Below are 27,091 nucleotides of genomic sequence, written 5' to 3'. Positions count from 1 at the left end.
TATAATTTATATTTTAAATGAAAATAATTTCTAAAATAATATTATTTGAAGTATTGATAATCATATATATTAAGAACTAGAAGGGATCTCAGAGATAATTTGGTACAATATTTTATAGATGAAAGACACCAAGGCCCAGTGAAGGTAAATTACTTTGTTGAAGGTCACACAGGTAGCCAGAACGACTAGGACTTGTGTTTTTGGCCACCGTGCGGCATGAGGGATCTTAGTTCCCCGACCAGGGATTGAACCCCTGCCCCTTCAATGGAAGCACAGACAACTAGGACTTTTGGATTTTTACTATTAAGTTCAGTTTTCCTTATGCTACATATTGCCTGAGAGGAAATGTCACTAATTTCCTCCTACAATATATTAGTGAGATTTGCATCCAAACCCAATAATAATAACAAGGTCACTTCAGAAGAAAATTACTTTAGTAAAAATAAATGAATTTTATTCAGATGAGATCTTTCATAAACTATTCTCAGACTATGGGAAATTTACTCAAGAATAATTCCAAGAGTTTTTTCTGGGGAAAAAAATTACTGAACGTTAAAATCTTTTAATTTGTCAACTCTTATTAGTTAATGAGGCCTGAATTTTATATAACTCTCCTGAGCCACTGATTGTCTCAGCATTCAGATAACAAATCTGATGAGCCAACTTATTATCTCTACAACTAACAGAAGTAAAACTTACAAATATCTGGATCAACTCTTGTGTCACTACAATTATCATTTTTAACCATGTTACACACTCAATAGGATGAGACCATACATTTGCATGTAGCATTTTCTAATAATTTTTTAAAGTATTTTTACTTATTTTTTTCATATTGATAACCAAAGGATTGTAATTTTCATAAAATATAGTTTTCAAAAATACATAAACTACAGCAAAGGCAAAACAAACCCTTAAAAACCTCATAGCTCTGTGTTTCTCTCCAAATAACTGACTAAGCTATTTAAACAAAAGGATTTCTTTTTAAGGAGGCCATAGGACTAAGTTAGGTTATGGAAAAGCTACAAGTGTGAGCACTTCCATGGCTGTAATGTTAGAAAAGGGATATGGATGTAGCTTCCCTAGAATCTGCACAAGGTAAGCATATGCTAAGAGGAGTTATGAGGCTCTCCCAGTCGTACTGAGGTCATGCCAGATAGGAGTGCTGGGTGAAGGAAGAATCAGTACACCTTTCCAGCCTGTGAGGTTATGTGTACTTACCTGATTTCATCATAATGAATTCACCTGCAGCCATGTCTGTAGGCTACCAATTTGAAAATTTATAACTGCACCACAGTGAGGTACTTACAATCTTTGGTGCTGTACCATGATAACTAGTTGACTTTCGATGCTGCTGCAATAAGTATTTAACTTATTGGACATAAGGGATATCCAAGTATCATTGAGAAATTAAAAAAATGCAGAAACATTTATATCTACAACTGTGTGTTTGAAAATGCTAACTCATATAAAATTTCCATTGTTATATAAAGGCTTTCATGATGTAACTCCCTGACTCTTAAATTTTAAAAAGTACAGAATAAAATTCTTAATCCTAAATTTTTGTCACTGCTCCTGAGGTTTATGATTGAAGTCAAAGAGAGAAACACCTCAAACTAGTCATTTATGAAAACATAAATTCAGTGGAAACCTGCTTCAAAACTACAAATTATTTCAGACAAATACATATATATATGTTCACATTTATAAAAAATTTCCACATTACTCATAGAAACAAGCATCATAAAATTTACATACTGAATACAATAAAAATCAGCTCTAATGAAGATTTAGCTGTTATCCTCCTAAATAAAAAGTTCTGTGTTTGAGGTATCTCTTTAAGACATGCCAATATGGCATATTTGTAAAACAACCCAGGAGTCTATCTTAAAAATCCTGCCCAACACAGCATCATCTCTATGAGACCTACAAGTAAGCTGAACTAGACTTGTCTTTTTAAGCAAGGAAGAAATATTTTGTTACAAAAACCAAGGAGGCAGGTACTAGAAACTCTGCATCTCAAAAAACAGTGAAATTTTGTTATAAATACTTTCATTATCATCTTCCTGCTGATGCCATTCATTTAAAAGTTCTAGTCAAGACCAATAAAGCAGCTTCATCTCCTTTCATTATCATCTCCCTGCTGATGCCATTCATTTAAAAGTTCTAGTCAAGACCAATAAAGCAGCTTCATCTCCTGTGACATCCAAAAAAAGCCAAGATTTAAAAACAACAGTGAAAAACTTCACTCTCATTATACATTATCATAGGATATAAAGCTATGAAATTTTTCAGTGTCAAGCACAAAGCATTATCCCCTACCTCACTTTAACACTGGAAGGTGGACACTTAATTCAGCAGTACTCATTAACTGCTAAGTAGATTGCCTGTGTTGACTGGAGTAAAGCCATTTACAATCAACTTATGAAGTAATAACACTAGCCAGACACACACACAGAGGAATACAAAAAACGATGAGTTTTGTTGCACAAATATCCATACTTGGGGCATGGCTATCAAGTAATAAGACTGATTCAATAGTCAATAATCATAGTACAATAAAATACTGCCAGACAGTAATGGCCCCATATATGAAAAAATGTCTATATGGAAAAGGCTGTAATTTATTGCAAAGCATAATTATATAGCAAATTTCAAGGAAAGTCTAATAATTTTCAAAACCAAATTTTTAAATTTAATGGTTCAGGCCAAAGTCTCAGTTACTTTTTGGAGATTTCAGAATTATTAGGGGCAGAGGAATGTTTTTCTTTTTTTCTCTTCTTTTTGTCCTTTTTGTGATGCTTCCCCTTTTTTGACTTACTCTTTTTCTCTTTTTTCTTTTCTTTCTTCTGATATCTTTGTTTCTTTTGTTTTGAAGTGTCCTCTTCAGTGGAACTGGATGAATAAGACCTATGAGTAATAATGCATGCTGACTGATAATTGTATTTATGGTTGATGGGTACATTTAAATGGAATCTGAACTGCCTTAAATCCTTCTTGGAGTAAGGTAGGAGTATAAATATAAAGGAATTCAAACAAAATATGCTTTATATATTTGTATTCTCTTAAAATACGGTATTCAGAGTTTTTGCCACTTAGCCAGAGAAACTAACAAAACAAATGTCTCTATTCTGCTCAGTTCTAGTTATGAGTTTTAAATTCAGTAAGGGTGAAACAATTTTTCTGTGATTCTGTTTTTCATCCTGTGTACCCTTCAAAATCTTTCTTATAAGGCAAAGAAAAATGGCATTTACCAACCCTCATTATATACACAATTCACTTGTGTATATAATAACTTGTTCCCATATTCTCTTAAAAGAGCCACAAAGGATACAATTATATAAAAAGGGCTACAGTTGTATCTCCGTATAAATGAATGAAAGCTGAAAATTAGCAAGATAAAAGCACTTTTGTTTTATTTTATTTTTCAAGTTAAAGTACTTGATTCTTTTACATGCAGAGTGATACAGATGAACACTTGCATTCTGAAATAATTTTCACTAGTTACAGAAAGAATGCTTTTAAATGTATACTCTATATAAATGAATGAGAATAACATCATTATACTTTATTCTTTTTATATTACTCGAATACTAAATTGGGAAAATAAACTGTAGAATTCTTTCCTCTAATGAAAAATAATAAAAAACGAACAAAAAACCCATCTCTCTTAAGAGACGTATAAAAAGATGTGCAACAATATCCAGACCCCAAATATGTGTGACTGAACAGAAACTGAGTTAATTTAAAACCTAAAAGGCATCCCAGAGATAGCTGAGTAATCTAAACATTAGAAGTTAAAACCCAAACTAAGAAAACCTAAAAGACATACAATAGAAGGCAAAGTAAACACATGAGACTACAAGGTTGTGTCTGTAGAGTGACTCACTGTGCGAATTCCTTGACTGCCTTCCTTGATCAGGGACTCTCAGCCTCCCCCGTTTCTGTAACATTGTGTTCTTTCCTCTTTTTTGTCCATCTTCTCAGACTCTGGCCATCTCCTGAGCTTATTTTCTCACGTATTCTCTTGCACTTTCTTCAACTCTTTTTCTCAACTCTTGCCTACTTTCCTGTTTAAAGACCTGCTTGACCTCTACATTCTAACCAGCGCTGCTTCTCTGCCTGCACTTTTTTCTTTGGCTTTCTGGACCTGGGTTCTCTTTAAGGCAGAATGTTACACTTTGGCAGAGCAACCACATCAGGTGGTGTTACCTTTGCTAAGTGTACTTAGAAAAGTTCTTTTAATTTCAGGCCCTGTCTGAGGTGGGTGAGGACCAAGGTAGAGAGGCTTGAGTAAATGATATGTTACTCTAAAACCAGTACATGAAAATTTGGAAGAAAACAGAAAATCTCACTTCTCCTGTAAGCGATCCACATGCTGTGCTAATGCAAATGATTAAACAATACACTCATCAGACTACACGATACACTGAGCTCTACCTTCCTGTGTTACTTCTTAAACATTATTAACTCCCAACACCTGAAAGTAAGTTAACTTTTCCAATTTATAAAGTAGCTGAGGGTGTTAGAATGTATATATTACATGCTCTATAAAAACTACAAAGTGACAACACCTGATGTGCAGAACCTACTGTCAGAGAACTAAGGTCCAAGCTAGATATTACTACCTGCTAAATGCCCTAAAAAGTGTCTATATGTACATGTTTATTCTAGTGTAAATGAAAGTGCACTCATGAACCAAGGAAGAAGCTGCCTCTTAAGTCTTTTGATCAATTTCTTTAACCAGTTCTTGTTAAAAGAGTTGATAGTAAAAATTCGTAGGTGGCTGATGAGAATTCTGAAAGATCTGAAGGTATTTTTAGCATGACAAATGAGTACATAAATCCTATTAATAAATTAATTTCTTAGCCATGACAATGATATTTTGAGAATACAAATATTTAAGCTCCAAATTCATACATATGAGGACAAAATATATATGTGAAGAATTTAGACATACGTCCAATTAAAAACTTAACTGATGTTCTAAAACTTAAAAATTCTAGAATACAAATAGAATACATAATAGAAGCAGGCGGAAATGTCATGAAGAACCTAGGGGTAAGACAGGAATAAAGACACAGACCTACTAGAGAATGGACTTGAGGATATGGGGAGGGGGAAGGGTAAGCTGTGACAAAGCAAGAGAGAGGCATGGACATATATACACTACCAAATGTAAGGTAGATAGCTAGTGGGAAGCAGCCACATAGCACAGGGAGATCAGCTCAGTGCTTTGTGACCGCCTGGAGAGGTGGGATAGGGAGGGTGGAAGGGAGGGAGATGCAAGAGGGAAGAGATGGGAACATGTGTATATGTATAACTGATTCACTTTGTTATAAAGCAGAAACTAACACACCATTGTAAAGCAATTATACTCTAATAAAGATGTAAAAAAAAAAAAAAAAAAAGAAGCAGGTGGGGCTGTTATTTATTTATACCTTGATTTGCTCCAAAAAAGAAAATTTAAGGTGGCTGAGTGCTGACTTTATTTTTGATTCCTGACATGAAGGATTTTGTTATTTTACTGAAACAACTGAACACCTAACTTTCATTAAGATAATATTAAATTAACTGGACTATAACATGAAAAATAAAATTTTATAATCCATCTAGATCCATAGTCCTGCTTTTTAAAAAAAAATGTTAAAAAAATACCTTTTCCTTTTTTTTTTCAACTTGATTTTCTCTTTGCTTTTTGCTTTTTTCTTCTCCTCTTCTTCATTTATTCCTGTGTGTTGAGGGGAAAGAATCAGGTCACCATCAGTTTATATACTAATATGGTATGTATGCATGTTTTGATTTTGGTTGTTGGTTGGTGAATTTCACTGTTAGGATACTGCATTTTTTTTGTAACAATGTCCCCTTTCTTGATTATTTTTACTCATTAAAAACATTAAAAAAGTACTATATGCTTTTAATACAGATTTCAAATCTACTAAGTACATTAAAAAATTCAAATATTTCATTTCTAATTCCTAAAGCAAATCAGTGTCGACAGTTTGGTGGGTACTATTCCAGGCCTTAAGAAATGAAACAATACAATCATGTATAATTTAAAAAATCTTCTTTTCCAAGCAAAATTAGGATCATGAAATCTTAGGGTCATGGGACAATAACCACATCTAATATTTATGTCGTTGGTATCTCGGAAGGAGAGAATACATACTATTCTCTATCTTGTTTATTAAATACACAATTTGGTGTGTATTCTTCTAGGCTTTCTCTATACATAACCAAATACACACAAACATTCACTTGTACAAACATAATTACATGTAAGTCCCAAGTTTTTATTTCATTTGAAAAATGGATTGTGGCATATAATACATATTTTCCAACTTATTTCTTTCACTTAACACTTTTTTTGATATTCTTTTATTCTAACACCATTTGCTGAAAAGACTATTCTTTCTATACATAACTGCCTTTTCACCTCTGTCAAAAATCAATTGAACTTCTGCTTCTAGGAAGATGAAGTAGATGTACTTCTCCTATTCCTCCCATTAAATATAACTACAAACCCCAGACATTACAAAAACAAGCATAAGAAGACTGTAAAAGGTGGAAAGACAGACACTAGCTAGGGATCTTGAAATCCAGAAAACGACACAGTGCTGAGTTCCCTGAAATTTCTTTTTGCTTTATATAGCCCAGACTTACAGCTGAAGAAGCCGGCAACCTGGCAATATCAACAGGTGCAGACAAAAATACCCCAACAATAGCCTGCTCTCTCTAGCCAAAGGACCAAGAAAGGGACAGCCTAGTGACAGGAAACTTTTAGATAATAACTGCCATTTCCAGCCAAACACCATGGAAAAAAATGGGGCACCACCCCCACCCATGTTACCAAAGGCTGAGTGAAGAACACAGACTTCCCCCCGTGAGTCTGTGATGAGATATCTCAATCCCCCTTCCTGAGAAGTTTAAGTGGTGAGCCAAACTTTCATCCCCACTGAGCAGTAATAAGACCTCCATTAACAGTGTCAGTGGAGACCACGCAAGGAGCCTGGACTTCCAACCCTACCCAGCAGTAATGAGGCACTCCTCCCCTCCATGCTTAAGGATTATCAGAAGAGACCTAACAAAAGTCAGTGCTTTCACTGTCACCCAGTGGTAACAAGACTACTCTCACCATGGTGTCAGGGGGCACCACACAGGGAGCTGAAATTCCGACCTTCACCCAGCAGTAACAAGAAGCCATGTCCACCTTAGGTTTTGGTGGAGGCTGAGTGGTGAAACTGAACTTCTATTTTCATCTGGAAGGAACAAGCTGGCATCCTCAATTTTCCTTCTGGAGTGGTACCAGAGAAAACCAGATGAAACAAAAGGTTTAAAGAAAATCCAGAGTTTTATATATGTCTAAATTTCAACTGAAAAGAAATCATCAAATGAAGAACCAGAAAGACCTCTAATTGAATACAAAATTAAACAATAGATGACAACACCACAATGACAGAAATATTAGAATTATCTGAAAAAGATTTCAATGCAGCCATCATAAAAATGCTTCAATGGGCAACTATGAAAATGCTTGAAACAAATGAAAAAACAGAAATCCCCAAAGAAATAAAAAAATCCAAAGAAGAGGGCTTCCCTGGTGACTCAGTGGTTAAGAATCTGCCCGCCAATGCAGGGGACACAGGTTCGATCCGTGGTCCGGGAAGATCCCACAAGCCACAGAGCAACTAAGCCCATGTGCCACAAATACTAAGCCTGTGCTCTAGAGCCCACGTGTCACAACTACTGAAGCCCGCACACCTAGAGCCCATGCTCCACAACAAGAGAAGCCATGACAATGAGAAGACTGTGCATTGCAACAAAGACTAGCCCCTGCTCGTTGCAACTAGAGAAAGCCCTCACACAGCAACAAAGACCCAACACGGCCAAAAATAAAAACAAATAAATTAATTAATTTACAAAAAATCCAAGAAGAAACAAATAGAAATTTTAGAACTAAAAATACAATAAACTGAAATAAAAAACTCAGTGGAAGGGCTCAAGAGCAGAATGGAAACAAAGAGGAAATAATCACTGAACAGGAAGACAAAACAATATAAATCACCCTATCTGAATGATGCAGAGAAAAAAGACTTAAAAAGAACAGAGCTTCAGAAACCTGTGGGAAAACAGCAAAAGAGCTAATATTTATGTCATTAGAGTCCTGCAAAGCAAGGATAAAGAAGGCTAAAAAAAAAGGTGCTTGAAGAAATAATTGCTGAAAACTTCCTGAATTTGGTAAGAGACATAAACCTACAAATTCAAAATAAACTCAAAGAAATTCATATCAAGACACATCGTAATTAAGCTTCTGAAAACTAATGACAAAGAAAAAATATTGAAAGCAGTCAGAGAAAAATGATATGTTACTTATAGAAGCAAAACAATTAGAATGAAAGCACATTTCTTATCAGAAAAGATGGAAGCCAGAATGAAGTGGAATGCTGGAATCCTCTACCCAGTGAAAATATTCTTCAAAAATGAAGAGACAGATGGCTTCACAGGCAAATTCTATCAAACGTTTCGAGAACAGCTAACACCCATCCTTCTCAAACTCTTCCAAAATACAGCAGAGGGAGGAATACTCTCAAACTCATGCTACAAGGCCACCATCACCCTGATAACAAAACGAGACAAAGATGTCACAAAGAAAGAAAACTACAGGCCAATAACACTGATGGACAGAGATGCAAAAATCCTCAACAAAATACTAGCAAACAGAATCCAACAGCACATTAAAAGGATCATACACAATGATTAAGTGGGGTTTACCCCAGGGATGCAAGGTTTCTTCAATATAAGCAAATCAATGTGATACACCATATTAACAAATTGAAGGAGAAAAACCATATAATCATCTCAATAGATGCAGAGAAAGCTTTTGACAAAATTCAACACCCATTTACGATAAAAACTCTCCAGAAAGTAAGCATAGAGGGAACCTACCTCAACATAATAAAGGCCATATATGACAAATCCACAGCCAACATCATCCTCAATGGTGAAAAACTGAAACCATTTCCACTAAGATCAGGAACAAGACAAGGTTGCCCACTCTCACCACTATCATTCAACATAGTTTTGGAAGTCTTAGCCACAGCAATCAGAGAAGAAAAAGAAATAAAAGGAATCCAAATCGGAAAAGAAGAAGTAAAGCTGTCACTGTTTGCACATGACACTATACTACACATAGAGAATCCTAAAGATGCTACCAGAAAACTACTAGAGCTAATCAATGAATTTGGTAAAGTAGCAGGATACAAAACTAATGCACAGAAATCTCTGGCATTCCTATACACTAATGATGAAAAATCTGAAAGTGAAATCAAGAAAACACTCCCATTTACCATTGCAACAAAAAGAATAAAATATCTAGGAATAAACCTACCTAAGGAGACAAAAGACCTGTATGCAGAAAATTATAAGACACTGATGAAAGAAATTAAAGATGATACAAATAGATGGAGAGATATACCATGTTTTTGGATTGGAAGAATCAACATTGTGAAAATGACTCTACTACCCAAAGCAATCTACATAGTCAATGCAATCCTTATCAAACTACCACTGGCATTTTTCACAGAACTAGAACAAAAAAACTCACAATTTGTATGCAAACACAAAAGACCCCGCATAGCCAAAGCAATCTTGAGAAAGAAAAACGGAGCTGGAGGAATCAGGCTTCCTGACTTCAGACTATACTACAAAGCTACAGTAATTAAGACCGTATGGTACTGGTACAAAAACAGAAATATAGATCAATGGGACAGGATATAAAGCCCAGAGATAAACCCACCCACATATGGTCACCTTATCTTTGATAAAGGAGGCAAGAATATACAGTGGAGAAAAGACAGCCTCTTCAACAAGTGGGGCTGAGAAAACTGAGGAGCTACATGTAAAAGAATGCAATTAGAACACTCCCTAACACCATACACAAAAACAAACTCAAAATGGATTAAAGACCTAAATGTAAGGCCAGACACTATCTAACTCTTAGAGGAAAACATAGGCAGAACACTCCATGACATAAATCACAGCAAGATCCTTTTTGACACACCTCCTAGAGAAATGGAAATAAAAACAAAAATAAACAAATGGGACCTAATGAAACTTCAAAGCTTTTGCACAGCAAAGGAAACCATAAACAAGATGAAAAGACAACCCTCAGAATGGGAGAAAATATTTGTAAATGAAGCAACTGACAAAGGATTAATCTCCAAAATTTACAAGCAGCTCATGCAGCTCAGTATCAAAAAAAACAAACAATCCAATCCAAAAATGGGCAGAAGACCTAAATAGACATTTCTCCAAAGAAGACATACAGATTGCCAACAAACACATGAAAGAATGCTCAACATTATTAATCATTAGAGAAATGCAAATCAAAACTATAATGAGATATCATCTCACACAAGTCAGAATGGCCATCATCAAAAAATCTACAAACAATAAAGCTGGAGAGGGTGTGGAGAAAGGGAACCCTCTTGCACTGTTGGTGGGAATGTAAATTGCTACAGCCACTATGGAGAACATTATGGAGGTTCCTTAAAAAACTAAAAATAGAACCTTCATACGACCCAGAAATCCCACCACTGGGCATATACCCCAAGAAAACCATAATTCAAAAAGAGTCATGTACCACAATGTTCACTGCAGGTCTATTTACAATAGAAGCAAACTAAGTGTCCATCAACAGATGAATGGATAAACAAGATGTGGCACATATATACAATGGAATATTACTCAGCCATAAAAGAGACGAAATTGAGTTATTTGTAGTGAGGTGGTTGGACCGAGAGTCTGTCATACAGAGTGAAGTAAGTCAGAAAGAGAAAAACAAATACTGTATGCTAACATATATATATGGAATCTAAAAAAAAGAAAAATGGTCATGAAGAACCTAGGGGCAAGACGGGAATAAAGACACAGACCTACTAGAGAATGGACTTGAGGATATGGGGAGGGGGATGGGTAAGCTGGGGCGAAGTGAGAGAGAGGCATGGACATATATACACTACCAAATGTAAAACAGATAGCTAGTGGGAAGCAGCCGCATAGCACAGGGAGATCAGCTCGGTGCTTTGTGACCACCTGGATGGGTAGGATAGGGAGGGTGGGAGGGAGGGAGAGGCAAGAGGGAAGAGATATGGGGATATATGTATATGTATAACTGATTCATTTCGTTATAAAGCAGAAACTAACACACCATTGTAAAGCAATTATACTCCAATAAAGATGTTAAAAAAAATGAAAAGAAATCAAGATGTTCTCAGATAAAGGAAAACTAAAAGAATCTGTCACCAGCAGACATTCCCCAAAAGAACGGCTACAGGAAGTTATCTAAAGGAAAGGAAATGCTGTAACATCAGGAAGAAAGAACACAGTAAGCAAAAATATGGGTGCAACAGGCCTTCTTTCTTTTGAATTTCTAAATTTTGTTTGAGGGTGGAAGCAAAAACTATAACAGGGTCTGATGCGGTTCTATGTGTATGTAGAGAACATAATGAGGATGACTATAAATGGGAGAGGGTAAAAGTACATAGAGGTTAGGTTTCTACATTTCACTTGAACTAGTAAAATGACAACACCAGTAGATTATGCTAAATTATGTATACATAAGGTAATACCTAGAGTAACCACTGAAAATGTTATACAGAACACTACAGAAAAAAATTTAAACACTATGGATATATTCAAAGACACTATAGAAACATCAAAATGGAACTGTACAAGTGTTCAAGTGACACTATAGTGAAATCAAAGCACTACAGACAATCCTAAAAAAATACTCCATGGGAACCCACAGAAAGGTAGGGGAAAAAAAGAACAGAGAAATAAAAAACAGAATAATCAGAAAACAAATAATAAAATGGCAGACTTAAGCCCTAACATATAATTACATTAAACTTCAAAAGAATACCAATGAAATTGGCAGAGTGGATTGAGAAATATGACTCATCTACATGCTGTCTATAAGGCTCTCACCTCAAATATAATGATATAGGCACACTGAAAGCAAAAGGACAGAAATGGAGATGTAACACAAACATCAAAGGAAAGCTAGAATGGCTATATTAATACCAGATAAAACAGACTTTAGAACAAAGAAAATAACCAGTGAGAGAGACAGGCATTATATAACAATAAAGGTTTCAACCCACTAAGAAGACATAGCAATCCTAAGTGTGTATGCACCAAACAACAGAGCTGAAAAATACATGAAGCAAAAACCATAGACCTGAAGGGAGAAACAGACAAATCCATGATAGCTGGAGACTTCAACATCCTTTCCTCAGCAACTGACAGAAACTACACATAAAGTTAGCAAGGATATAGAAGAACTCAACAACACCATAAATTAACAGAATCTAGGGCTTCCCTGGTCACGCAGTGGTTGAGAGTCCGCCTGCCAATGCAGGGGACACGGGTTCGTGCCCCGTCCGGGAAGACCCCACATGCCGTGGAGCGGCTAGGCCCGTGAGCCATGGCCGCTGAGCCTGCGCGTCCGGAGCCTGTGCTCCGCAACAGGAGAGGCCACAACAGTGAGAGGTCCGCGTACAGCAAAAAATAAATAAATAAAAAAAAAATTAAAAAAAGTTATACATTGTGACCAAGTGTGATTTATTCAAGGGATGCAAGGCTGGTTGAATATTCAAAAATCAATTAATGCAATCCACTCTATTAAGAGGCTAAAGAAGAAAAATTGTAGGATCATATCAACTGATGCAGAAAATGCATTTGGCAAAAATCTGACACCCATTCATGGTAAAAACTCTTTAAAAATAGGAATAGAGGGAAACTTCCTCAACTTGATAAAGAGCAGCTACCAAAAAAACTTACAGCTAACCATTAAGGTCTGTATGGTTTTGTCCCCTAGGACTGGAATCCAGGTAAGAATTCATCTCTCACTGCTCTTTTTCAACATAGTGCTATAAGTTCTAGCCATAGCAATAAATCAAGAAAGGAAAACAAAAGGCTTACAGATCAAAACGAAAGAAATAAAACTGTTCCTATTTGCAGATGACATGATGGTTTACACAGAAAATTCCAAAGAATCTACCAAAAACTCCTAGAACTAATCAGTGAGTTTAGCAAAGATAAAAGATAAACATAAAGTCATTTGTATTTCTATATACTTGTAATGAACATGCAGACAATGAAGGGAAAAAAAAATTTACAATTTTTCCAAAAAAAAATTTATAGGTATAATCCTAAAACTACACCATGCTGAGAAAAGAAATCAAAGATTTAAATAAACAGAGAGACATATTGGATTCATGGGTTGGAATACTCAACATAGTAAAGGTGTCAATTCTCCCCAAATTGATAAACATGTTTAAGGCAATGCCTATCAAAATCCAAGCAAGATACTTTGTAGATATAAACATTATTCTAAAATTTATATGGAAGGGAAAAGAAACTAGAATAGTTGAAACAATTTTGAAAAAGAAGAATAAAGTAGAAAAAAAATCAGTCCCTCCAACTTTGAGACTTATTATATAGCTACATTAATCAAAACGGGGTGGCGGGATAGATACATAGATCAATGGAACATTATAGACAACCCAGAAACAAACCCACACAAATAGGACCAACTTACTTTTGGCAAGAGCACAAAAGCAATTCAATGGAAGAAAGACAGCCTTTCAATAAACAGTACTGGAACAACTGGTCATTCTCAAGCAAAATACTAAGTGCTCTAAGTTTCACATTTTATACAATAATCAAATCAAATGGATGATGGACCTAATGTAAAATATAAAACTATAAAAACTTTAGAAAAAAGTAAAGGAGACCAAGAGACAGGCAAAGAGTTACACTTGAAACCAAAGCAGAATCTATAAGAGGAAAAATTAATAAATTGGACTTTATCAAAATTAAAAAACTATTGTTCTGTGAAACACCTATTAAGAGGATGAAAAGAAAAGCTACATATTGGGATAAATATTTGCAAACCAGGCATCTAAAAAAGGACTAGTATCTAACGAGGGGAAGATGGCGAAGGGTAAGACGCAGAGATCACCTTCCTCCCCGCAGATACACCAGAAATACTACACGTGGAATAACTCCTACAGAACACCTACTGAATGCGGGCAGAAGACCTCAGACCTCCCAAAACGCAAGAAAATCCCCACGTACCTGGGTAGGGTCAAAGAAAGAAGAATAAACAGAGACAAAAGGATAGGGTCGGTACCTGCACCAGTGGGAGGGGGCTGTGAAGGAGGAAAGGTTTCCACACACTAGGAAGCCCCTTCGCAGGCGGAGACTGTGGGTGGAGGGGGAAAGCATCGGAGCCGCGGAGGAAAGCACAGCAACAGGGGTGCGGAGGGCAAAGCGGGGAGATTCCTGCACAGAGGATCCATGCCGACCGGCACTCACCAGCCTGAGAGGCTTGTCTGCTCACCCGCCGGGGCGGGCGGGGCTGCGAGCTGAGGCTCGGGCTTTGGTCGGAGCGAAGGGAGAGGACTGGGGTTGGCGGCGTGAACACAGCCTGCAGGGGTTTAGTGCACCACAGCTAGCCGGGAGGGAGTCCGGGGAAGAGTCTGGACCTGCCGAAGAGGCAAGAGACTTTTTCTTCCCTCTTTGTTTCCTGGTGCGCGAGGAGAGGGGATTAAGAGCGCTGCTTAAAGGCGCTCCAGAGACGGGCGCGAGCCGCGGCTAACAGCGCGGACCCCAGAGACGGGCATGAGACGCTAAGGTTGCTGCTGCCGCCACCAAGACGCCTGTGTGCGGGCACAGGTTACTATCCACACCCCCCTTTTGGGGAACCTGTGCAGCCCGCCACTGCCAGGGTCTCGGGATCCAGGAACAACATCCCCGGGAGAACGCACGGCGCGCCTCAGGCTGCTGTAACGTCACGCCGGCCTCTGCCGCCAAAGGCTCGCCCCGCACTCCCCTCCCTCCCCCGGGCCTGAGTGAGCCAGAGTCCCCGAAGCAGCTGCTCCTTTAACCCTGTCCCGTCTGAGCGAAGAACAGACGCCCTCCGGTGACCTACATGCAGAGGCGGGACCAAATCCAAAGCTGAGCCCCTGGGAGCTGTTACAACGAAGAAGAGAAAGGGAAATCCCTCCCAGGAGCCTCAGAAGCAGCGGATTAAAGCTCCACAATCAACTTGATGTACCCTGCATCTGTGGAATACATGAATAGACAATGAATCATCCCAAATTGAGGAGGTGGACTTTGAGAGCAAGATTTATGATTTTTTCCCATTTTCCTCTTTTGTATGTGTATGCTTCTGTGTGAGATTTTGTCTGTATAGCTTTGCTTCCACCATGTGTACTAGGGTTCTATCCGTTCGTTTTTTCTTTTTCTTTTAAAAAAATTTTATTTTACTACTTATTTTTTATTCTAATAACTTTATTTTACCTTCTTTCTTTCTTTCCTTCCCTCCTCCCTCCCTCCCTCCTTCCTTTCTCTTTCCCTTTCTTTCTTTTCTTTCTCTTTCTTTCTTTTTCTTTCTTTCTTTCTCTTTCTCTCTTTCTTTCTTTCTCTTTCTTCCTTCCTTCCTTTCTTCCTTGCATTCTACTTTGTCTCCCTTTTATTCTAAGCCATGTGGATGAAAGGCTTTTGGTGCTGCAGCCAGGAGTCAGGGCTGTGCCTCTGAGATGGGAGAGCCAACTTCAGGACACTGGTCGACAAGAGACCTCCCAGCTCCACATAATATCAAATGGCGAAAATCTCCCAGAGATATCCATCTCAACACCAGCACCCAGCTTCACTCAACGACCAGCAAGCTACAGTGCTGGACACCCTATGCCAAACAACTAGCAAGACAGGAACACAACCCCACCCATTAGCAGAAAGGCTGCCTAAAATCATAATAAGTCCACAGACACCCCAAAACACACCACCAGACGTGGACCTGCCCACTAGAGAGACAAGATCCAGCCTCATACACCACAACACAGGCACTAGTCCCCTCCACCAGGAAGCCTACACAACCCACTGAACCAACCTTAGCCACTGGAGACAGACATCAAAAACAACGGGAGCTACGAACTTGCAGCCTGCAAAAAGGTGAACCCAATCACAGTAAGATAAGCAAAATGAGAAGACAGAAAAACACACAGCAGATGAAGGAGCAAGATAAAAACCCACCAGACCTAACAAATGAAGAGGAAATAGGCAGTCTACCTGAAAAAGAGTTCAGAATAATGATAGTAAAGATGATCCAAAATCTTGGAAATAGAATGGACAAAATGCAAGAAACAGTTAACAAGGACCTAGAAGAAATAAAGATGAAACAGACAATGATGAACAACACAATAAATGAAATGAAAAATACTCTAGATGGGATCAATAGCAGAATAAATGAGGCAGAAGAACGGATAAGTGACCTGGAAGATAAAATAGTGGAAATAACTACTGCAGAGCAGAATAAAGAAAAAAGAATGAAAAGAACTGAGGACAGTCTCAGAGACCTCTGGGACAACATTAAACGCACCAACATTCGAATTATAGGGGTTCCAGAAGAAGAAGAGAAAAAGAAAGGGACTGAGAAAATATTTGAAGAGATTATAGTTGAAAACTTCCCTAATATGGGAAAGGAAATAGTTAATCAAGTCCAGGAAGCACAGAGAGTCCCATACAGGATAAATTCAAGGAGAAATACGCCAAGACACATATTAATCAAACTGTCAAAAACTAAATACAAAGAAAGCATATTAAAAGCAGCAAGGGAAAAACAACAAATAACACACAAGGGAATCCCCATAAGGTTAACAGCTGATCTCTCAGCAGAAACTCTACAAGCCAGAAGGGAGTGGCAGGACATACTGAAAGTGATGAAGGAGAAAAACCTGCAACCAAGATTACTCTACCCAGCAAGGATCTCATTCAGATTTGATGGAGAAATTAAAACCTTTACAGACAAGCAAAAGCTGAGAGAGTTCAGCACCACCAAACCAGCTTTACAACAAATGCTAAAGGAACTGCTCTAGACAAAAACACAAGAGAAGGAAAAGTCCTATAATAACGAACCCAAAACAATTAAGAAAATGGGAATAGGAACATACATATCGATAATTACCTTAAATGTAAATGGACTAAATGCTCCCACCAAAAGACACAGATTGGCTGAATGGATACAAAAACAAGACCCATATATATGCTGTCTACAAGAGACCCACTTCAGACCTAGAGACACATACAGACTGAAAGTAAGGGGATGGAAAAAGATATTCCATGCAAATCATGCAAATGGAAACCAAAAGACAGCTGGAGTAGCAATTCCCATATCAGACAAAATAGACTTTAAAATAAAGACTATTACAAGAGACAAAGAAGGACACTAAATAATGATCAAGGGATCAATCCAAGAAGAAGATTTAACAATTGTCAATATTTATGCACCCACATAGGAGCACCTCAGTACATAAGGCAAATGCTAACAGCCATAAAAGGGGAAATCGACATTCATAGTAGGGGACTTTAACACCCCACTTTCACCAATGGACAGATCATCCAAATTGAAAATAAATAAGGAAACACAAGCTTTAAATGAGACATTAAACAAGATGGACTTAATTGATATTTATAGGACATTCGATCCAAAAACAACAGAATACACATTTTTCTCAAGTGCTCATGGAACATTCTCCAGGAGAGATCATATCTTGGGTCACAAATCAAGCCTTGGTCAATTTAAAAATACTGAAATCGTATCAAATATCTTTTCCAACCACAAAGCTCTGAGACTAGATATCAATTACAGGAAAAGATCTGCAAAAAATACAAACACATGGAGGCTAAACAATACACTACTTAATAACAAAGTGATCACTGAAGAAATCAAAGAGGAAATCCAAAAATACCTAGAAACTAATGACAATGGAGACACGATGACCCAAAACCTATGGGATGCAGCAAAAGCAGCTCTAAGAGGAAAGTTTATAGCAATACAAGCCCACCTTAAGAAACAGGAAACATCTCGAATAAACAAACTAACCTTGCACCTAAAGCAATTAGAGAAAGAAGAACAAAAAAACCCCAGAGTTAGCAGAAGGAAAGAAATCATAAAAATCAGATCAGAAATAAATGAAAAAGAAATGAAGGAAACAATAGCAAAGATCAATAAAACTAAAAGCTGGTTCTTTGAGAAGATAAACAAAATTGATAAACCATTAGCCAGACTCATCAAGAAAATAAGGGAGAAGACTCAAATCAATAGAATCAGAAATGAAAAAGGAGAAGTAACAACTGACACTGCAGAAATACAAAAAATCATGAGGGATTACTACAAGCAACTCTATGCCAATAAAATGGACAATCTGGAAGAAATGGACAAATTCTTAGAAATGCACAAACTGCCAAGACTGAATCAGGAAGAAATAGAAAATATGAACAGACCAATCACAAGCACTGAAATTGAAACTGTGATTAAAAATCTTCCAACAAACAAAAGCCCAGGACCAGATGGCTTCACAGGCAAATTCTATCAAACATTTAGAGAAGAGCTAACACCTATTCTTCTCAAACTCAAACTCTTCCAAAATATAGCAGAGGGAGGAACACTCCCAAACTCATTCTATGAGGCCACCCTGATACCAAAACCAGACAAGGATGTCACAAGGAAAGAAGACTACAGGGCAATATCACTGATGAACATAGATGCAAAAATTCTCAACAAAATACTAGCAAACAGAATCCAACAGCACATTAAAAGGATCATACACCATGATCAAGTGGGGTTTATTCCAGGAATGCAAGGATTCTTCAATATATGTAAATCAATCAATGTGATATACCATATTAACAAATTGAAGGAGAAAAACCATATAATCATCTCAATAGATGCAGAGAAAGCTTTCAACAAAATTCAACATGCATTTATGATAAGAGCCCTGCAGAAAGTAGGCATAGAGGGAACTTTCCTCAACAGAATAAAGGCCATATATGACAAACCCACAGCCAACATTGTCCAATGGTGAAAATCTGAAAGCATTTCCACTAAGATCAGGAACAAGACAAGGCTGCCCACTCTCACCACTATCATTCAACATAGTTTTGGAAGTTTTAGCCACAGCAATCAGTGAAGAAAAAGAAATAAAAGGAATCCAAATTGGAAAAGAAGAAGTAAAGCTGTCACTGTTTGCACATGACATGATACTATACATAAAGAATCCTAAAGATGCTACCGGAAAGCTACTAGAGCTAATCAATGAATTTGGTAAAGTATCAGGATACAAAATTAATGCAGAGAAATCTCTGGCATTCCTATACACTAATGATGAAAAATCTGAAAGTGAAATCAAGAAAACACTCCCATTTACCATTGCAACAAAAAGAATAAAATATCTAGGAATAAACCTACCTAAGGAGACAAAAGACCTGTATGCAGAAAATTATAAGACACTGATGAAAGAAATTAAAGATGATACAAATAGATGGAGAGATATACCATGTTTTTGGATTGGAAGAATCAACATTGTGAAAATGACTCTACTACCCAAAGCAATCTACATAGTCAATGCAATCCTTATCAAACTACCACTGGCATTTTTCACAGAACTAGAACAAAAAAACTCACAATTTGTATGCAAACACAAAAGACCCCGCATAGCCAAAGCAATCTTGAGAAAGAAAAACGGAGCTGGAGGAATCAGGCTCCCTGACTTCAGACTATACTACAAAGCTACAGTAATCAAGACAGTATGGTACTGGTACAAAAACAGAAATATAGATCAATGGAACAGGATATAAAGCCCAGAGATAAACACATGCACATATGGTCACCTTATCTTTGATAAAGGAGCCAGGACAGTGGAGAAAGGACAGCCTCTTCAATAAGTGGTGCTAGGAAAACTGGAGAGCTCCATGTAAAAGAATGCAATTAGAACACTCCCTAACACCATACACAAAAATAAGCTCAAAATGGATTAAAGACCTAAATGTAAGGCTAGAAACTATCAGACTCTTAGAGGAAAACATAGGCAGAACATCTATGACATAAATCACAGCAAGATCCTTTTTGACCCACCTCCTAGGGAATGGAAATAAAAATAATCAAATGGGACGTAATGAAACTTCAAAGCTTTTGCACAGCAAAAGGAAACCATAAACAAGACCAAAAGACAACCCTCAGAATGGGAGAAAATATTTGTAAATGAAGCAACTGACAAAGGATTAATCTCCAAAATTTATAAGCAGCTCATACAGCTCAATAACAAAAAAAAAATAACCCAATCCAAAAATAGGCAGAAGGGCTAAATAGACATTTCTCCAAAGAAGATATACAGACTGCCAACAAACACATGAAAGAATGCTCAACATCATTAATCATTAGAGAAATGCAAATCAAAACTACAATGAGATATCATCTCACACCAGTCAGAATGGCCAACATCTAAAAATCTAGAAACAATAAATGCTGGAGACAGTGTGGAGAAAAGGGAACACTCTTGCACTGCTGGTGGGAATGTGAATTGGTACAGCCACTATGGAGAACAGTATGGAGGTTCCTTAAAAAACTACAAATAGAACTACCATATGACCCAGCAATCCCACTACTGTGCATATACCCTGAGAAAACCCATAATTCAAAAAGAGTCATGTATCAAAATGCTCATTGCAGGTCTATTTACAATAGCCTGGAGATGGAAACAACCTAAGTGTTCATCATCAGATGAATGGATAAAGATGTGGCACATATATACAATGGAATATTACTCAGCCATTAAAAGAAACGAAACTGAGCTATTTGTAATGAGGTGCATGGACCTAGAGTCTGTCATACAGAGTGAGGTAAGTCAGAAAGAGAAAGACAAATACCATATGCTAATACATATATATGGAATTTAAGGAAAAAAATGTCATGAAGAACCTAAGGGTAAGACAGGAATAAAGACACAGACCTACTAGGGAATGGACTTGAGGATATGGGGAGGGGGAAGGGTAAGCTGTGACGGGGCGAGAGAGTGGCATGGACATGTATGCACTACCAAATGTAGAACAGATAGCTAGTGGGGAGCAGCCGCATAGCAGAGGGAGATCAGCTTGGTGCTTTGTGACCACCTGGAGGGGTGGGATAGGGAGGGTGGGAGGGAGGGAGACACAAGAGGGAAGAGATATGGGAACATATTTACATGTATAACTGATTCACTTTGTTGTAGGGCAGAAACTGACACACCATTGTTAAGCAATTGTACTCCAATAAAGATGTAAAAAAAAAAAAAGGACTAGTATCTAGAATATGTAAAGAACTCAACATTCAACACTATGAAATAATGTTTAACATTATTAGCCATTGGGGAAATATAAATTAAAAATACATTGAGATGTAATTGTACATCATCAAAAAGCTAAGATTTTTAAAAAGTGACAAAATCAAATGCTGGTGAGGATGCAGAGAAATGGGGTCACTCATACATGTCTTGGTAGGGATGTAAAATAGTATAGCCACTCTGCAAAACAGTGTGGCAGTGTATTAAGAAACTAAACATATAACTACCATAAAACCCAGCAATTGTACTCTTGGAAAATTATCTAATAGAAATAAAGATTTATGTTTATCCAAATCCTGTTGATAGCAGCTTTATTTGTAATAGCCCCAAACTGGAAACAACTCAGATGTCCTTAAATGGGTGAATGCTTAAACTGTGGTATCCATATCATAGACTACTATTCAACAACAAACTATTTATAAATATAGCAACCTAAGTGAATCTCCAGAGAATTATAGCTAGTAAAAAAAAATACAATCTGGAAAAGTATCGTTTCATTTATAAAACATTTTTGAAATTACAGTATTAGAGAAATAGCAAAATTTTGGTTGCCAGAGATTAAGTAAGGACAAGAGGAAAGGTATGGCTATAGAGGGCAATATAAGTGATCCTTGTAGTGTTAGAAATATTGTGTACATTAACTGTATCAAAGTCAATGTCCTGGCTGTGATACTGTAATACAGTTTTGGAAGATGAGGGAAACTGGGTCAAGGGTACAAGGAATTCTCTGTATTATTTCTTACAGCTGCATATGAATGTACAATTATCTCAAAATAAAAAGTTAAAAAAAATGAATTGGCTATATATGTATGGTGCTATTCACTTATACTAATCAACTTTTACATCAATACCACATTGTTGGGATTACTTGTAGCTTTACAGAAAGTTCTGAAAGTAGGCTGTGTTAATCTTATCAACTTTAGTTCTTTTTCAAAGTAATTTGGCTATTCTAGGCTCTTTACATTTCCACAAGAACTTTAGAATTGACTTGTCAGTGTCTAAAACAGCCTGCTTGAATTTGATTGTGATTTGTTTGAATCTATAAATCAAGTTGGAAAGAACTGACATTTTAATTAATTAATTTTTTAAATTTAATTTTTATTTTATATTGATTTACAATGTTGTGTTAGTTTCAGGTGTACAGCAAAGTGATTCAGTTATACATATACATATAGCCATTCTTTTTCAGATTCTTTTCCCATATAGGTTATTACAGAATACTGAGTAGAGTTCCCTGTGCTATACAGTAGGTCCTTGTTGATTATTCATTTTAATATACAGTCGTGTGTATATGTTAGTCCCAAACTCCTAACTTATCTCCCACCCACCTTTCCCCTTTGGTAACCATAAGTATGTTTTCCAAGTCTGTGAGTCTGTTTCTGTTTTGTAAATAAGTTCACCTGTATCATCTTTTTAGATTCCACATATAAGTGATATATATTTTTCTTTGTCTAACTTATTTCACTTAGTATGATAATGTCTAGGTCCATCCATGTCGCTGCAAATGGCATTATTTCATTTTTTTTATGGCAGAGTAACATTCCATTGTATATATGTACCACATCTTCTTTACCCATTCCACTGTCAATGAACATTTAGGCTGTTTCCATGTCTCAGCTATTGTAAATAGTGCTGCAGTGAACACTGGGGTGCATGTATCTTTTCAAATTATGTTTTTTTCTGGATATATGCCCAGGAGTGGGACTGCTGGATCATGTGGTAGCTCTAGTTTTAGTTTTTTAAGGAACCTCCATACTATTCTCCATAGTGGCTGTACCAATTTACATTCCCACCAACAGTGTAGGAGCATTCCCTTTTCTCCACACCCTCTCCAGCATTTATTGTTTGTAGACTTTTTGATGATGGCCATTCTGACTAGTGTGAGGTGATACCTCATTGTAGTTTTGATTTGCATTTCTCTAAAAATTAGTGATGTTGAGCATCTTTTCATGTGTATGTTGGCCACCTGTATGACTTCTTTGGAGAAACGTCTATTTAGATCTTCTGACCATTTTTTGACTGGGTTGTTTTTTTTTGATATTGAGCTGCATGAGCTGTTATTATATTTTGGAGAGTAATCCTTTGTTAGTCACTTCGTTTGCAAATATTTTCTCCCATTCTGTGGGTTGATTGTCATTTTGTTTATGGTTTCCTTTGCTGTGCAAAAGCTTTTAAGTTTAGTTAGGTCCCACTTGTTTATGTCTGTTGTCATTTTCATTACTATAAGAGGCAGATCCAGAAGGATACTGCTACAATTTATGTCAAAGAGTGAGAACAACTTTTAAAAAGATTGAATCTTCTAGTCCATGAATATGGTATATCTTTTGATTTATTCATTTCTTTAATATCCCTCATCAATGTTTTGTACGTTTCAGTCTTGCACATCTTTTGTCAGATTTATCCCTAAGTATTTCATACTTTTAATGCTATTATAATAGGTATTTTTAAAATTTCAATTTCTGATTGTTCACTGCCAGCATACAGAAATACATTGATTTTTTGCCCATTGATTGATCTTGCATCCTACAACTTGGCTAAACGTAGTTATTAGTTTTAGAACTTTTCTTCTAGGCTTTCTAAGGTAGATGATCAAGTCATCTGCAAAAAAGACAGTTTTTACTCTTTCTTTTCTAATCTGGATGACTTTAATTTCTTTTTCTTGCCTTATTACATGACTGGAATCCCCACTACAATGTTGAAAATAAGTGGTAGGAATGGACATCTTTGATTTGTTCCTTATGTTATGGAAACATTCAGTCTTTTACCATTAAGTATAGTGTAATCTTTCTGTTTTTTATGGACATCCCTTATCAGGCTGATGAAGCTTCCTTCTTTTCCTAGTGTGCTGAAAATTTTTATAAGAAATGGAAGATGGACTTCCTCAAATAATTTTTCTTAAAATATTGGTTTTCTTAAAATACTACAGATTTTCTTCTTTGGTCTGTTAAAAATAGCAAATTACAATGACTTTTGAATGTAAAACCAATATTGTATTCCTGCAATAAACTCCCTTGGTCATAATATATTATCCTTTTTATATATTGTTGGATTTGACTTACTAACATTTTTTAATTGCTTAGAATTGCTTAAAATTCTCTTTCGAGAGTCTCTGATTTCCTTGTAATGTCTTTTTTTCTTTTAATTTAAAATTAAAAAAAATTTTTTTGACTGAGTTGGCTCTTTGTTGCTATGCGCGGGCTTTCTCTGGTTGTGGCGAGTGGGGGCTACTCGTCATTGCGGTGCATGGGCTTCTCATTGCAGTGGCTTCTCTTGTTGCAGACCATGGGCTCTAGGTGCGCAGGCTTCAGTAGTTGTGGCATGTGGGCTCAGCAGTTGTGGTGCACGGGCTTAGCTGCTCTGTGGCATGTGGGATCTTCCCCGGGCAGGGCTCGAACCCATGTCCCCTGCATTGGCAGGTGGATTCTTAACCACTGTGCCACCAGGGAAGCCCCTCTTTATCTGGTTTTGTTATTAGGGTAATGCTGGTCTTATAAGTTGAGTTGGAAAGTATCCCCTCTTTAATTTTTAAAAGATTTTATGTAGAAGTGGTATTACTTCTCCTTTAAATGTTTGGCAGAATTCATGAGAAGCCATTCAGCTATGGCATTTTCTTCGCTGAAAGTTTTACAACATTTAATTTCTGTAATAGATGCAGACCACTCAGTTTACCTATTTCTTCTTGAAAGAGTTTTGGTAGTTTGTATCTTTCAAGTAATTTGTCCAGTTTATCTAAGTTGTCCAATTTATTGGCATAAGATTATTCATAATATTCTATTTTAGCATCTGTGTAATCTGTAGCATTGTTACTTCATTCATTTCTGATACTGGTAATTTATGACTTTTTTTTTTAACCCAATCAGTTTGGATAGTGAATTTTCACTTTTATAGATCTTCTCAGAGAACCAGCTCTTGGTTTCACTCATTTTTCTCTATTGTTTCTCTATTTTCCATTTCACTGATTTCACCTCTGATCTTTATTATGCCCTTTCTTCTGCTTACTTCAGGTTTCATTTGCTCTTCTTTTTCGAGTTTAAGGTAGAAGTTGAAGTCATAAATTTGAGATATTTCTTCTCTTCTAATACAGGCATGGAGTGCCATAAATTTGCCTCTAAGTGCTGCTTTAGGGACATCTCATAAATGTTATGTTGTATTTTTATTTTCATACAGTTGAAAAGTACTTTCTAATTTCCTTTGGCTCTTTTTTTCTTTGACCCAATGGGACATTTAGAAGTGTGTTAGGCTACAATTACTTGGGAATTTTCCAAGAAGCTACCTGTTATCAATTTCTAATTTAATTTCCTTGTGGCTAGAGAAGATACTTTGCATGACTTGAACACTCAAATTTATTGAGACTTGTTTTATAGCACAGAATAAGGTCTATCTTGGTAGATGTTCTGTGTGCACTGAGAAAAAAAAAACAAAACTGTGTATTCTGCTGTTGTTGAGTGAGGTGTTCTATAAATGTTAAATAGGACAAGTTGGTTGACATACTGGAATGAACACTGTCCTGGGTGGAAGTCATGAGATGGAACACAAATTCTGAGCCTTTAGGTGACTATGGTCAAGCATACCTTTTAAGGAAGAAAAAGGGAGAAGAGCTAGATTGAGGAAGCCATTCTCAATGTGAGGTTAGGGGAAAGCTGATGCTAATAAGGAAGCTTCACCAACTATTCCCTGTCCTGGGGGTTATTATATGTTAACTCCCTCCCCTTTCTCCCAGAGCGGATCTGTCCCAGGTCTTCTGATTGAAAATCGCCCCTAGAATAAACCACTATTCATGGTGGGAGTGTACTTTATCCTTCAAGATTGATGTAATAAGGAAAAAAAGGTCAAGAACCAATAGACTGGATGATCTCTAAGGTAGGAGAGCAGCACATTGTAATGAAAATGGTACAGGACTAGTAGGAAAGAAATCTGGATCATGGTGCTGGCTCTACTGTGACCAGCTAGTGACTTTGGAAAGTCACTTGTTCTCATTTTCTTTTTCTACAAAACTGGTTTTTAAACTATTTGTTCTAAAGATTCTTCCTAATTCTAAAGTTTTATGCATCTATTTAAAAAAAAACAGAGCAGTATAGATGAATGGCGTAGAAAGTGTCCTTGTGGAATTAAGGGTTTTAGGCTTTCTGTCCTAGTATCTTTTGTTGTGTTCCTATGTGGCTGGGCTGCTCTCTCTTTTGGCACAGCTGTCTTTCTGGGCTCTCTCTTTACTAGCATGCTACAAATTTCCCTTATCTTTTCTATTTCCTACACTCCTTGTCTTCCTTTTTTCAGTCTATTTCCGTACTTTGGTAGAACACTAATTCCAGGGCTTTTCTAAGAAAGGTAAGTGAGAGGCAAATTGTTTTCTGAGACTTTGAATGTCTGACAATGTCTTTATTCTACTTTCACACTTGGTTGATAATCTGGTTGGGTATATCATTCTAATTTGGATATAATTTTTCTTCAAAATTTGGAAGCATTATCCACATTCTACTAGCTTCCAGTATTGCCTTAGAGAAGTAAGAAACTATTCTGACTCCTGATCCTTCACCTGTGTCCTGTTTTATTCTCCACTCTGGAAGTCTGGATTATATCTTTTTGTTTCCTATGATATGATGTTTCATAATGGTGTGCCTTTGTGTGGGTCTGCTTTTACCACTGTGCCTGGTACTTGTTGAACCTTTTCATCTGGAAACTAATTCCTCAGTTCTTGAAAAAATTTTCTGTTTTCTTTTTCTGGGACTCATTTGAATGAAGTATTTCCTAGAATGACCCTTCAATTGTTCTATCTTTTTTCTCTCTTTTTGCTCTTCTTATTTTTCTTCAACTTTATCTTCCAACTCTATCAAGTTTTCCATGTCTGCTTCTATTTTAATTTTCAAAAG

The 27,091-nt window shown here is 36.8% G+C and overlaps 1 protein-coding gene across 2 annotated transcripts in view; it reads right to left on the bottom strand.

The window, feature by feature from the left end:
- Positions 1-2,720: 2,720 nt before the first annotated feature.
- The window catches only part of SREK1IP1 (SREK1 interacting protein 1), a 55,362-nt gene continuing 30,991 nt past the window's right edge, over positions 2,721-27,091 (bottom strand). For both annotated transcript variants that reach the window (XM_007445642.1, XM_007445641.1), the window contains 2 exons: positions 5,659-5,731; positions 2,721-2,910 (listed from right to left, as the gene is read on the bottom strand). In XM_007445642.1, coding sequence (XP_007445704.1) covers positions 2,721-2,910; positions 5,659-5,731 — 263 coding nt within the window. The remainder of the gene's footprint in view (positions 2,911-5,658; positions 5,732-27,091) is intronic.

This window comes from Lipotes vexillifer, unplaced genomic scaffold (assembly GCF_000442215.2).
Source record: "Lipotes vexillifer unplaced genomic scaffold, Lipotes_vexillifer_v1.1 scaffold563, whole genome shotgun sequence".
NCBI lineage: Eukaryota > Metazoa > Chordata > Mammalia > Artiodactyla > Lipotidae > Lipotes > Lipotes vexillifer.
The sequence above is the reverse complement of the archived record's forward strand: the minus strand, read 5'-3'. Positions and strand labels throughout refer to the sequence as shown.